This window comes from Podarcis cretensis (genome assembly GCF_951804945.1).
Source record: "Podarcis cretensis genome assembly, chromosome: 13".
NCBI lineage: Eukaryota > Metazoa > Chordata > Lepidosauria > Squamata > Lacertidae > Podarcis > Podarcis cretensis.
Genome location: NC_137182.1, coordinates 25,282,884 through 25,297,374, shown reverse-complemented (window position 1 = coordinate 25,297,374; position 14,491 = coordinate 25,282,884). Strand labels below are relative to the sequence as shown.

Genomic DNA, 14,491 nt, shown 5'->3' with positions numbered 1-14,491 from the left:
GCGCTGGGACCGAGCAGCGGGAGCGCACCCCGCCGCAGGGATTCGAACCGCCGACCTTTCGATTGGCAAGTCCTAGGCGCTGAGGCTTTAACCCACAGCGCCACCTGCGTCCCTGATTAAACATATAAGCTTTGATAAAAATGCAGGCTTATGATTAGATGCCTCAGAAAGGCAACCAAAATAATCCTGGGGCTCGAACAACTCCCTTATGAGGAAAGGTTACAACATTGGAGGCCTTTTAGTTTGGGAGGGGAAATGCGGCTAAGAAGTGGGAACACGAGAAAGAGACATGCACAATTATGCCTGGTTTGGGAAAAGTGGACAGGGATAAGTTTCTCACTCCCTTATCGCAATATCAGACCATATGAAGCTGAACATGGGAAGAGGGAGGACAAAAGGAAACAATTCTGCACGCAATGCCTTGTTTAAAAACTCTGGAACTCGCCTTCACAAACGCGCCTCGCATTCTCCCCCCCCCCCCGCCCCAGAAACGAGGAAGCACTGAATCGAACGGTGGGGGGACGACGACGACGACGACCCTCTTCCTCTGTGGCTCCTCCCACATGTAAACCAGCTCCTCCCATTCTCCCTAAGCCCCTCCCTCTCCGGTTAGCTCCGCCCCCAGCACAGCCTTCTTCAAGAATCCCGGGCTCGCTGCGTTTAGCCACTTTTAAACGTTTTCGGGTTACAGAAATGAAACCCAGTCTCGCCCAAACCTATCAGTTCCTTTAATATACAGTGGGGTTTTTTGCGGTTTTAATTATTATTATTATTATTTATTTATTTATCCCCCTGTCAGTGAGGCGGCACTTCCGGTTGGGGGAGGAAACGCTTCCGGATCACACGGCGCCTCAGCTGGGGCTTCCCAGCAGGTGGGTGAGAGAGACCACGGGCCCTCGCCGTTCCTCCTTCCCTGCTTGCCAGCGAGGGAAGACGAGAGGGGGGGGGAGATATGGGGCGGGGCCGGCCTGCGGTTCAGGGAGCCGTGGGACGGGGTGGGAGTGCCAGGGGAAGCGCTTGGGTAATGGAGGGAGCGAGCAAACCGGGGGAAGGAAATAACCGCCGCACACTCTCCTTTTGCAGAGGTGGCAGCAGCCTCTCTCTCTAACTGACAGGTCGCCCGCTGATTATGTCCCCACCTCACAGAGCAGAGGCTTATTGTGTTCGGCATTTTTGAAAATATGTTTCTTACGTTTCCGAAGCATAGATGCTGGTGGGCTGGGGAAAAGAACAGGATCTTTGAAATTGGGGTGTTTCAGCCAAGTGAGAATATGGAGGTCAGAGGGAGTGAAAAGCGAGAGGTGGTGGTGGGGGATCTGGGAGGTAACCAGGGGGCAACGGAGAGGCAGAGTCCACGAAGCAGCTAGAGATTGGGGGCTGTGGCATAAGAGTCGGAAGGGACCACAAGGATCATCCAGTCCAACCCCCTGCAATGCAGGAATCTTTTTGCCCAAATGTGGGGCTGGAATAATCCCACGAACTCTTGAGATGAAGTGTCTATCAGCTGAGCCACTGGTTGGGCAGTGGTCCAGGGTGGTAACTGGTCCAAATCTCCAGGCTGCCATAAAGGTTTCTTAGCGATTTGAGGCCAATCGCTATATTTCAGCTCAACTTACCTGGTAGAATTGTTTTCAGAATGAAATAGGCAAGGAGGAGAACTGCCTATGCCATCTTGAGGCCCCTGGAAGAAAGGTGGGCCAATAAACATATAGGGTTTTATCCAATGCTAGTCCGAGTCTCAGATTTGAGAGCCTACTGAGTGTTGACCAGAGCTGACCCATTGAGATTAATGAATCTAAGTTTGCAGATTTGCTAGAATAGAAAATAAATAACATCATATTCTTATACATGTCTACTAGGAAATAAGTCCCACTATATTCACAGGATCTTGCTCCTGGGTTCATAGGATTGCTGCCTGAGTCATATAAATTAAAATGGACAGGGTAGGTGATATCTATGTATCTACCTAAACAGTTTGAAAGGAGAGACACCCAGGTAGTAAAGATACTATGCATGATCTCCTCAAAGAACTGTCTGAAATGTTAATGCCCTATTACAAAGTACCGTAACTTGGAAATTAGTAAACAACATAACAGTACATCCCAGTGATGTTATATATACTGTACAAAAATACTAAGGATTTCAGTTCTTACTGTATTTGAATAGTTTATTTTTAGTTGGCATGTCTATTGAAATCTTTATTACTATTATTATTATGTTTAGATCTCAGTCCAAGTGGAATTAAATAGGAGTAAGCCCTTTTAACTTAGTTGTGTTGCAGCGAGGGTATTCAGGAAGAATAGCAGGGTACAAATGTTTTATGCAAGTAAATAAAACCACTGGACCTTACTTCCAAATAAACAAACATGGGATTGGGCTGCACATCAAAAGTTTTAAGTAATAAATGCAAAACAAATTTTCATTTTTGTCTTGGGGAACTGTATGGAGCCTTTCTTGCTTGGGCTGTTGAAAAAATATGTGATATAGTCAACACATTAGTACTGCAGCACTGCTGCTGTGAAGAGGAGGCAGAAGTGATTACTTGTTAAGACACCTTCTCCTTCCACTTCTCTGTCTTTCACCACTTTCCTCCCAGCCAGCTGAGAGTTAATACGCATTGAGAAATAAATGCTGGCTGTTACTCATTTGCACATGCTGTATTGCCTGTTAACTAAATGTAAACGTTGAAGTTAAAAACCAAGCAAAAAAAGTAGGACAGGGGAGAAGGGAATTAAAACAGGGATTGGCATTTCTTTGGCAGTAGTGAAGGTTATTGTATATGCATGCTTATTCAACCTTTTCACTTCATAAACTCAGAGCAGGACTGCAGCCTCACAACAACCCTGTGAGGTAAGTTAGGCTGTGAGAGACTGTGTGACTTGCCCAATGCTAGTGATTTCAGTTTGGGGGCCCCAATTCCACCCTGCTAATGGGAAAGTACTTCTGGGGTACAGGATCTAATTTTTTATTTTGGGATGGTGACTCTGGTAGGATTGTTGCATAAAGTTTCCCTATATATACCATGCTGCCTCCCACTTACCTTTGCCTCTCTTCTCTTTTGCACCCTCCTTCTCTGCCTGTGTTTGCCGGACAGCATGTCGGTTTTCCGCTCAGGCCTGCTGGTTCTGACATCGCCATTGTCAGCACTTTCCTTGCGTCTGGTACCCATTCTCGCCTCAGCTGCCCGGCTGGTACAAGACACGCTCTATATTCACCTGCAGCCAGGACTCAGCTTGACCGGCTCCACACAGCCCCGTTCTACGTATGTCCCTGCTACATCTGAGGTGTACACCCTTATCAGCAAGTTATATGCCAACGCTGACATCCATCGCCACCTCAATGTCCGGGTGCTGCTCACCAACATCCTCAACCAGGGAGCTGCTCCTCCGGCACTTGGATCTGTGCAGAACCTCTCCCAACCTCCTGAAGTGGTGCTTACTGACTTTGAAACCAGAGATGGAGGGCAATCCAACCCAGTCAAGCAGCGGCTGGAGCGTTACGCTACCAGCTGCTACAGCTGTCGCCCCAATCTCATCTCTGTTTTGTTGTACCCTGAGTATGAGCTAGAAGTCAGCGATGAGGAGCTGTCCGCACAGCATGAGACCAACGCAACTGAGGAGCCATTGCAGAGCTATAGTGATGTCGTCGTAGGGGGCACTTTCGATAGACTTCACAACGGTCACAAGATCCTTCTGAGCGTGAGCTGCATGTTGGCAGAAAATCGGCTTGTGGTGGGCGTCTCAGACAGAGATCTCCTGGAAAGTGGGTCCCTTTGAACCATGTATGCCCTTTCTCCAAGGTCCCATAAAGCTATTGATGGCTACCAGCCATGATGGCTATGCTCTTTCTCCATGGCTGGAGGTGGTAATGCTACTGAAACTGTAGAAGGGCAGAGCACTCTTGTCATGATTGCAAGTTTCCCACACGTATCTGGTTGGCCATTATGAGAAAAGGATGCTGGACTAGATAGGCTAGTGGGCTGATCCAGCAGGCTCTTCGTAGGTTCTTATGTAATGCCATTTAAACAAACCAAGAGCACTGAATGAGCGAATGCTGTGCTAGAATCAGGGCTGGAAAACCCCAGAATTGGGTGAGAGAGTGAGCAGGATAACTCCCTTGTTGCCTGGACATTTATTTTGGTGCTTAGGAACTTAAAACAATATCTAGCCCTGACTGGAACTATTTCTTACCAGTTAGTTACATTTCCAGGTCTTGAAAAAAGAATTCAGATTATCTAAACATTAGCAACAAATGTTTAAGAATTGGTCTAACAGGATGAAGAAATATTCCAAATCCTTAAATACTACCCAGAGACTTTCATATGCCTGGGATATTTTTCACCCTACAACATCTTTTCTGTTTTGATATGAGCTGGATAATTTTGGTTTTCTCTCTTCTTGAGGATCAGAAATTTAATCCTTCTGTTTTTTCAGAGGCTAGGATGTGAATTTGGAAATGAGGCTGTTGAGCCACAAGATAAAGGCCCAGTTCACACACAGCATTAAACCAAGACATGGATAAATGTGAACATGCAGGTTGTGGTACTCACAGGAAAAATCACAGCTGCTAAGCTCTTCATCTGGTCCTGCTGTGCTCCCCAGAGCTAGTTTGGTTTAGCGGTACATCTAAACTCAAGCTTAACCACAAGAAGTAAACCAAGAACACGGATAGGCTTGTTTTTAAACATAGGACTTGAATATCCTACACACATGATTGCCCGGGCATACAAAATTTACAGCTGATATCTAGGAATTTGAAATATTTTTTTCAGACTTGTTAAAACTAATGTCTTAAAAAGTGATGTTAGATCCTCGGGTTAGTTGCTGTTTTTTACCCACACTTGCTATGGTTTATAAAGGTGAATGGATAAAGTCCAGTGATGCTTAAAAATATGTTTGGCACTCTGCCAAACATAATTTATCAGGGTGATTTTTCTAAAGCTTCTAATAGCTTTGCATAATTTGTTTTGCTGATGTTTGCAACTGTTGAGTGTCCCTGTGCCCAAAAGCTCCAGGTTTGCTTTGGTTGGAAAAGCAAGCAGATCTGAATAGGATTTTGGTAGAACGGGGTAGAAGCCTTTTGCGGAAACCACAGCGCAAACAGCTCAGCCTCCCTGTCTCTGCTGCACAGGACAGGAACTGTAGGTAGGAAGCCGCCTTATAGCAAGTGGAGCTATTTGTTTGTCTACTCTAGACCAACTTATCTATTAGGAATGACACCAACTCCCCAGGGTCTCAAGCTGAGGCCTTTCACGTCACCTGCTGCCTGATCTTCCTTTAACTGAAGATGCTAAGGATTGGACCTAGGATCTTCTGCATTGCAGTACATGTGCTCTGTCACTGAGCTATAGGAAGAACCACCTGCAATCCTGCATGTCCCCTTTCTCTGGCCACACACAAACCGGAAAAGACAGAACGTGCAAAGAGGATTCTGCCAAAGCCCCTGTCAAGATCTTGCACTTTAGTTCTCATTTGTTTGTCCCAAGCCCTGCGCACATATAGGCAACAAGACAGACAAAGCAAGCTAAAGCAAGCACTGGAGAACTGTAAGTGGGAGCTATAACAGAGCTCGCTTATACTTCTTTGGATTCATCACAGATGCACCTATGTTACTGTGATGTGAAAAATTATTGGGCAAGACGAACCTTTTAATTGCTAGCTCAGCAAAACAAACAAGCCCTCAAACTTGTATATTTTTAACCAGCCTGGGATTTTGTTTTTCCAATATTGCTTTGGGTGCCTCTTACACACAGCAGGAGACACAGTGAGGTGGCAGGTCTTATCAGGCTCAAAATACGTCTGTCTGTGATGGACAGTTTGCCCTTTTCTGTAAGCCGCTTGGTGAGATAGCATCCTTGTGCCTGACAGATACGATGTTGGATGTTGGCAGCTAGATTAACTGTTGTGTGAGTGGCATCTCTACAGCACATGTGGGAGAACTTACCGGGCTCTTTGCGCATTCCTAAAAATACCATCTTTCCCCCTTCTTTCGCCACCTGCAGCCAAGATGCTGAAAGAGCTGATCTTGCCCTTTGATCAGCGTGTGGCTCAGCTCAGTGAATTCCTGGTGGACATCAAGCCCTCCTTGCGGTATGAAATCTCCCCCCTGTTTGACTACTTTGGCCCATCCATCACTGACGGCAAACTGAAGTGCATCATAGTCAGCGAAGAGACCCTGAAGGGTGGTCTTGCCGTCAACAGGAGGAGGGTGGAAAATGTAAGTGTGCTGGGAGCCCAAGCCTTGTAAACAAATTGGATCATCAAGAAGTTTGGGGGTGCATGAAATAACCAGAGGCTTTTCTGCCATGGACAGGCTGAGCCTCCATATATCTCATCTCTTTTTAAATCCATTCTTGCTAGTATCCTGCGATGGAGAGCACCATCTGCTAAATTCTGACCTCCATGCCTAACACATAGTCTCTCGGTCAGCCCAGTGTTCTGGCACTGCTTGTGTTTATTTTCCTTTGAGTCACAATGATTTTTGCTCAGAGAAGATTGCTCTTGGGGCATACAAATGGTCCAGCTGGGTCAGGCAAACAAGCAATATGGCTTGGCTTCCTATTTATCAACAGTGGCCATGTATATGCCTCAGCATATCTGCTCAGAAATATTGCTAGTTTGGAATTTAATTCCCTTAATCAAAGTGGCTAGACTGTAGGAAGCTTTTGGTCTTCTTTCTTCAGTGTGCAGCCTGGTTCACATTCTTGAGAAAAATCTCAAACTGCTCTGTATAAGGGCCTCTTTCAGCTCTGTGCTTGTAGCATTCTGTACTGAGAACATAGATATCCCTGCCAGAGTTGGACTAGATGTCCTTTTAGACTTTTTCAACTCTGATTTGATAAATCCAACAGAGGGCATAAAGCAACATCCATCCCTATGTTGTTAATTTACTGCAACTGGTAGTTGTCTGTATATTGCCTTTGAAAATGGAAGTTCTGTTTCGAACGATGAAGGTTTAGTAGCCACCAATCGGCTGCTCTTGCATTTACTTAATTCTCTTAAGAACCCCTGTGTTTTAGCTGGCACTGCACCATCCTGGGCAATGAATTCCACAAGGTCAGAGATGTATTGGGTGAAGAAGTATTTTTCATTCTGTATGAAAAAGAGCTTAAGGTCTCTAAAGTTGCACACTCCAAGTTGCATAACTATACAGATCTCAAGCTTTTGGGGGGTGTTGATATTTTTTTTAAAAAATAGTCTCCTGTCCTAGTTTGTTGTCTTAGACATTTCAAAATATTAAACATAATTTAGCTACCCATTTCTCACCACTGAGGCAGAAAAACCAGTCACCGGGGAGAGGCAATATAGTGTGGTGGTGGGAGTGTCAAGACTGGGACTGATGGGACCCGGGCTCTAATCCTTACACCATCACGAAATACACTTGGGTGACAGTGGGCCAGTCATGATCCCTCAGCTTAACCCACTGTTGTAATAAATGTGGGATGTAAATACAATAACTAAGCAATGGGTCAAAGGAGGGATTCTTGCACCTTTTCAAAACCTGCTTATAGGTGAACTTCAGATTCACATCCGTGTTAGTCGCTGGGAATGATGGAGCCAGGAAGTTAACTAGCAATCTGCTAATGTGCAGCACACAAGCCTGATTTTGTTTGAGTAAGTTTAGGTGCAGGCTGTGTTTCAAGGAGCAGGAGAATCTACCCTGCAGCTGGTTGCCAAACTGTGGCAGAGAGAAGGCCCTCTGGTTTCCTTTCTCACTGTTGCTCCTCCTTCCTCACTGGCCCATGCTCTGTTGCAGGGTCTCCCTGAGCTGGCTGTCCACATCATCAAACTGGCCCTTGACCCCCTGCATGGCAGGAATGAGGAAGAGAAGATCAGCTCTTCTAGCCTGCGGTACAGGCTGCTTGGGACTCTGTTACACCCCCCACATGTGAGTAATATCCTGTGGCAATGAACTGGATAGGTTATGGGTTGGCTAGATGGGGTTGTTGGATCTCCAGGAGGAGGCTTACTTGCAAGAATAATGAGGTGGAGGGAGAAAAGATGACACATATAGGGTAAGGAGCAAATTCTGATTTTCAGCCAGGAAGGCTGCTTTTTGTCTGGCCTGCTAAGTGGGCAGAGACTGGAGGTGAGTTAGTTTAACATCCCTCCTTCCCCATCTTATGAACTCTAGGCACTGTTTCTTCCTCTCTGTCTTTCCCTTTCCACCTTTCCTCCTCTGTGTGCTGCTTGAGAGGGATTAGAGGACTCAAGGATGGGGAGCATACATGCAAGATCAGGGTCCTCATGTGTAATCGTGTGGTCAGGGGCGTAGGAAGGGGGGAGTGGTGGGGGCTTTCTGCCCTGGGTGTCATTACGGAGGGGGGTGACATCTGGCGTGCTGGACACCTGCGACTCCCAAGCCTACACTGAGCCGTCAGGGTAAGGGGGGGAGCTGTGCTGCTTTGCTGGTGGCATTCCCCCCTTTCCCCTTTGTTTTGACAGCTTGGGGGAGGCTTGGGAGTCGCAGGCGGGTGGCTTGCCGAATGTCTGCCATGAGCGGCTCACTCTGCCCCTGGCTGCAGGATGCATGTGCCACTCCGGGCATATGCTCTGCCACTGAGTGTGGTAAACACAGACAGTGGCAGACAAACTCTCCAGATAAAGAGGATGCTGCCCACAGAAGACAGTGCAGAACTTGGAATGTCCGTCTGAGTCAACATGAGCAGAAGTGTGCCTGGTGACAGGCCTTTCAGTGTTACAACAGTGCTGTAGGACGAGCCCACGGAACAATGGCTGCCACATCTCTGCTGTAACGTCTTAGAGTGGCTCAGCGTGAGCAGCAACAGTTATAACAACAAAATTAGGATGTGCATAATTGTGTCTGTGTCCCCAAACCACTCTCTCTCCTTCACCACCCCCAGAAAGATCCAGGTGTCCCTTGCCATCCCTACGTTATTGGGCTGACAGGCGGGTCCGGTAGTGGCAAAAGTTCCATTGCGCAACATCTGGTTCGCCTCGGTGCTTTCCATTTGGATATGGACAGTCTTGGACACAACATCTACCATCCAGGAGGTCCTGTGTATGCACAGGTGGTAGAAGCATTTGGAACAGGTATTTCAGACTTCCTGGGAAACATTTTTTAAAGTCAGGGAGACTAGTAAATTAAGTTGCATAGGTAGTGCTTCAGGAATTACAGCTAAACAATGTTTGGTTATCTCTCTGTCTTGGTCCCCTAGCCCACAGCCTGGCTGCTTTTTGTCTCTAGAAATTATGTATGCCCCCATCCCAATTCCGGACCTAGTTTTCCCTTTTCTATTTCTCTTCTTTTTGTTTTTAACAAAAGTTGCATTGTTCATCAACATGTTATTGCTGACAGTTTCCCCTGAACAGTTAGAAAGTTTGTGAACATGCAAACTCTGGTTTGATGTGAATGATTTTCTGTAGCACTTCTTTCCTACTGCTGCTGTGCTGCAGACAAAACAAGACAGAGTCTGGCTTGTTACGTTGTCTGAACCAGGGCTCATGGTTTGTTCCCACAAAAAAAAAATATAATAATACGAGCAGAAAGCCAGCAGCAAACCTTGGAGTTCGGATAATACAAGTTGAGCTCTGACTTGTTTTGTTTGTGGAGCAGCAGGAGTGGGAGAGGATCACAGGAATTTTTCTGGCTCACATGAAACCATGGTTTGTTTTAAACTATGGTTTCATGTTACATGCAGACTGAACCATTGTAGGTAAAATGTTAATAACTGTATAGCAGTGTCTCTAAAATGGTGGGCCAGGGAAAAGAAAGGAATGGTGGTAGGAAGCTGCTGTAAGAGGAAGAGTTTGAGTGTGAAAGGACCTAGAAAGAGGGATGAAAGGCACTGGCAGGTTGTGGTAGGGAATAAGGGCCAATGAAAAGAGAACAGGAGAAGAAATTACAGAAAATGAGTAAAAATACTTTGAGATGCCAGGGGATGGGGGCAGGAAGGGGAAAATATAAAATAGAAATATTTTCTATTTATTACCTCTGGGTTAGCAAATTCTGCCTGAAATATGGAGGCTGTCACAGTACCTCCTGATCAAATGCCTGCATTTAGCTCTAGGAAAGCTGAGCTATGGAACCCCTTGCCACCAGAAAAATGCTGAGACATTTCCAAAGAGAGCTTAGATACCAAGAAAAATGATGTCCGTAATTGCCAGCAGATTAGGCCAATCTCTGCTTCCATTGTCACCATGTTGTGACTGAATTCACTCTTGCACCACTTTTTTGTTACTTGCGGGCCTCAGTAATTTTTCAGTCCTGTAAAGTGGGGCCTTGGGTAGAAAGTTTGAGATCCCCTGCTGTACGGAACCAAGAACAAGTACGGTAACACCGTTCCTTCTTTGCAGATATTTTGAAAGAAGATGGAACCATCAACAGACAAATCCTGGGGGCCAAAGTGTTTAGAGACCAGGTAAAAAGCCCTCTGGGTTTGGGATCAATGTTTAACTTCAGCCACCACACCCCTCCCTCTCCCAATTGGCCATCATTTGTTTTGTTCCCCTTTGTGCCTCTAACGCTAGCTTGCCTCTTCAGTCCACAAAACTAACAGAACCCTTTCACCTCTGTTCTCAGAATGTTTTCCTCTTTTGTGGGTGAAAGGTACTCAGTGGGGAGTAGTGCATGCTGGAACAATTTCTCACTGTACAGTATGCACAGTTTGACCCTTAGACTGGGCACTTCACTGCTAGAAATAGTGCAAGTGCATGCTGGGATACCTCTTCTCTTTTACCATGTTTCACAGCCCACTGATCTGTTAGCCAAAGGTGCTCTGCTCTGGGATTTCTGCACTGATGTGTGTTTTTCTCTAGCCCCCTACCCACCCATGTCTTATCTTGGGCTGTTACCACACACACAACCCAGATTAGTTTCTTGACCAACAGCTCTCCTTTGCCTCGGGATCCTTACTTGCTTTTGTTCCCTCTCCCCAGGAGCAGTTGACGCGGCTCAACAATATCATGTGGCCAGTGATGGCTCGAATAGCGAAAGAAAAGATAGACGAGGCAGCTGCACAGGGTGAGGAGGGATTTGGGTTCTTGGCAGCAGTTGTGGGTGGGGATTCGGGGATAAACAGGTGCATGAAGGGGCTGCCATCTTGGCTTTTTCAAACAGGTGTTGGTAATCTACAGGGGCTATTTCCAATCATTTAACATGGAGCCTAGCCACCAAAGAAGCTTTTTCTGGCATATCTTTTTAAAATACTGTCCTCCAGTCAGTTTGGAAATGGCTTAAAACATGGGTAGGCAAACTAAGGCCCGGGGGCCGGATCCGGCCCAATTGCCTTCTAAATCCAGCCCGCGGACAGTCAGTGTGTTTTTTACATGAGTAGAATGTGTCCTTTTATTTAAAATGCATCTCTGGGTTATTTGTGGGGCATAGGAATTCGTTCATTCCCCCCCCCCCCCCGCAAAAAAAATATAGTCCGGCCACCCACAACATCTGAGGGACAGTGGACCGGCCCCCTGCTGAAAAGGTTTGCTGACCCCTGGCTTAAAATAATAATTGTCAGGGACCATGCTAGGGAGGGCTGCACTGAGGAGGAATGGTGGGAGCCTCCCCCTCCCACTGATCCGGATCCTGAATCTTACCAGGAACAGGAGGACAGTATAGATTTGGAACAGTGGTTTGCCAAGGGACATAGTTCAGGAGGCAGAAGCTGGGAAGTACTGGATGGGGAACAGTTAGGAGAAGAAACACTGGGGTTAACAGATTCACAGTCTCGCATTCACCCCCCCTTCCCCAAAGTTAATGGAGAGCTCAGAAAGTGGCAGAACAAAGCACAGATGGTACAAGATCAGATTGCAAGATGTAGAACAGAAGGGGGTGGGATCCTTAATTGGGAGATGTGTTCTTTGTTCTCTCATTGTGGTTATTAAAGTTTCTAACTGGTAAGAAGACTCCTTTTCCTTTGTTCTGCTTATCTACTGCCACGGGGGTGGGGATGGGGTAGGAAGCCAATTCCCTGAAGTCTGACAGTAACAGCACAAATATAGGATGGTACCTCACACCCAGTCAGGGCATTGGCTCATCTAATTCAGTACTGCCTACACTGACTGGCAGCGGTTATCCTGGTGGGGTTTCAGACAAGGGTATTGTACAGCCCTACCTGGAAATGCATGAAAAGCACATTCTCTACCACTGAGCCTTTCCCACATAAGGTGGGGCAAACCCAAGTCCTGCGTCCCTTCTGTCATTGTAAGGAATTCTTTTCCTGCCTGTCCTTGGAAGTTTCTCAAAGCTGCCCCTGTCTGTTCTGCAGGAAATGCTGTGTGTGTGCTGGACGCAGCCATGTTGTTGGAGGCAGGCTGGGCAGACTTGGTGCACGAGGTCTGGACAGTTATCATCCCGGAAGATGAGGTACGTACTGTTTTTCTCTGTGTCATTTCTGCAGCTGAAGCAAAACGATTCCACTTCTGTCTCTCTCAACAATTTAGTACATGGTGTTTTCAATGCTGGACCAAAAGCGTAGCAGACACAAACTGATTTTTGAGTGATTTATTATTATTATTTTGGTTGGACAAACTTGCTGGAGTATGCAGGAACCCAGCTAGGCAAAGGCTATCTAAAACTCAAAAGCTCATTGTTTGTTTACTTTGGTTGTAAATCGCTTTGAGACTTACAAATGTAATAAACCTGAACCTCAAAGCTTATACAATCCATGAGGGCTGCATCAAATATTGTGGCTTTCTTATGCAGAAAGCACTTCTGTGCAGGGAAAACATGGAAACTGCCTTTAGATTATAGGTTGGGGAACCTTTTATTTATTTATTTTACAACGTGCCCTTTGCTGTGTGTACATGGCAGTGAAATAGATGAGTGTATGCAAAAGTGCTTTCCATATGTAGAATGTTTACTCTGAATAGTAGTAGTAGTAATAATAATAATAATAATAATAATAGTACCCTGCCCATCTGATTGGGTTGCCCCAGCCACTCTGGGTAGCTTCCAACATATATAAAAACATAATAAAACATTAAAAAGCTTCCCTATCCAAGGCTGCCTTCAGATATCTTCTAAAGGTTATATAGATAATCATCTCCTTGACATCTGATGGGAGCGCGTTCCACAGGGTGGGTGCCACTGCCGAGAAGGCCCTCTGCCTGGTTCCCTGTAGAAAGATACGCTTCTAATCAGTTTCTGTCTTCTCTCTGTTTCAGGCCCTAAGACGCATCGTAGCCAGAGACAGGCTCAGTGAGGAATCTGCCAGGTTGCGTCTGCAAAGCCAAATGTCCAACAGCCAGCGCGTGAAACAGTCACACGTGGTTCTCTCCACATTGTGGGAGCCAGCAGTTACCTGTGAGCTGGTAAGAGTCTGCTGCTGCCGCTACTCAAGAAACCACCCCGCAGCTTCCCTTATAAGCATCCCTTTTCTGAGCCCTTTCCCTGTCAACCTTCCCAAATAATCAATCACCTGTCCTTTCTTCGCAGGTAGAAAAGGCTTGGGCCCTGCTCCAGAAACGCCTCAAAGAGGAGTAGAGCTTTGAACCGAGATGGAATCACTTCTTCACTCTGCTCCTTCGGTGCTGCCGGTCTGGAAAAGTCTACGGCAGGTGGGCCCCACCCCGACGAGGGGCCACAGATGAGGGTGGAGGTGGGGGGAAAGGGGAGTTCAAAATGCTTGATGGTGAGAGGACAGAGCTGACCTCCCTCTGCTTCCCCCCCGGTTGCAAAAAGGCTGAGGGAGAGGCATGAACAAGTGAGGGGTGAGGGGCTGCCTGATGGAGTAAGAAGGAGCAGTTTTTAGCATCCAAAGCCATTGATGGGTTTCATGATTCTGATGGAGACCAATCTTTCAGCAGCACGACTGACCAACGACGACACTCGGAGGTCACAGGGGTGGGGAGGGGCTGCTCTGCTTTAGCCCACCACTGCTCTGTCTGTGTGCCCTGTGCATAAGCTACACATAAAGGCGACATCTCTCGACAGCTTCGTCTCTGCGTGGTTGTGCCTGACACCTTAACACCTGGTGGGGATATCTCTTTGTCTGTTCCACAGCGGTTGCCGAACAATTTCATCTCTTTTTGCAGTCATCAAAACATTTGTGGCAGAGCGGGGAAAGCTAAAGATGCATTTTCTTGATCTGAGCTTGTGCCAGATTCTAGGGCCCAAATAAATTCCTTTGACAACCCTCCCACGTATGCAAAGCTTTTGAAAACAAAAAGACTTGCCATCCTGTGTTTGTCATGATTTTAACTTCACTTGCTTTAACCTTTTCCTCAATAACTATTTCATTTTTTTAAAAACCCTCTAAAAATGAGTGTTCTCTCATGAGCTCTTGCCTTTACCCTGAAGACTAGTTCTTTGAAGCCAATTGAAGATAATTTCTACATTTCCCGACAGCCAATTCCTGCTTCTCTCTCCATGCATGCACACCTTTGTGATGGCCCTTCTTCACTATCTGGGTCCTTAGTCTTCCTCTTTCTTACTAGAATTCAAAAGTGATGGAGGATATACCATCAGCACCTCCATCAGGCCAGCGGCCCTGGCAGCCTTTGGCCTTTCTGTGCAGCATGTCCACTTGTTT

General features: G+C 46.4%; 1 protein-coding gene across 2 annotated transcripts; it reads left to right on the top strand.

The window, feature by feature from the left end:
* The first annotated feature begins 725 nt into the window (after window positions 1-725).
* On the top strand, window positions 726-13,892 carry COASY (Coenzyme A synthase). Of its 2 annotated transcripts, none has more exons than XM_079951061.1 (10): window positions 726-872; window positions 3,095-3,762; window positions 6,002-6,216; window positions 7,756-7,887; window positions 8,864-9,053; window positions 10,317-10,381; window positions 10,899-10,983; window positions 12,227-12,324; window positions 13,125-13,271; window positions 13,396-13,892. In XM_079951061.1, exons 2-10 carry the CDS (start codon window positions 3,096-3,098, stop codon window positions 13,441-13,443), a joined length of 1,647 nt encoding a protein of 548 aa, XP_079807187.1. In that variant the 5' UTR covers window positions 726-872; window position 3,095; the 3' UTR covers window positions 13,444-13,892. The 2 variants fall into 2 exon arrangements, with proteins under 2 accessions (XP_079807187.1, XP_079807188.1); XM_079951062.1 differs by lacking the exon at window positions 726-872 and adding an exon at window positions 1,334-1,692.
* The last annotated feature ends 599 nt before the right edge of the window (window positions 13,893-14,491 follow it).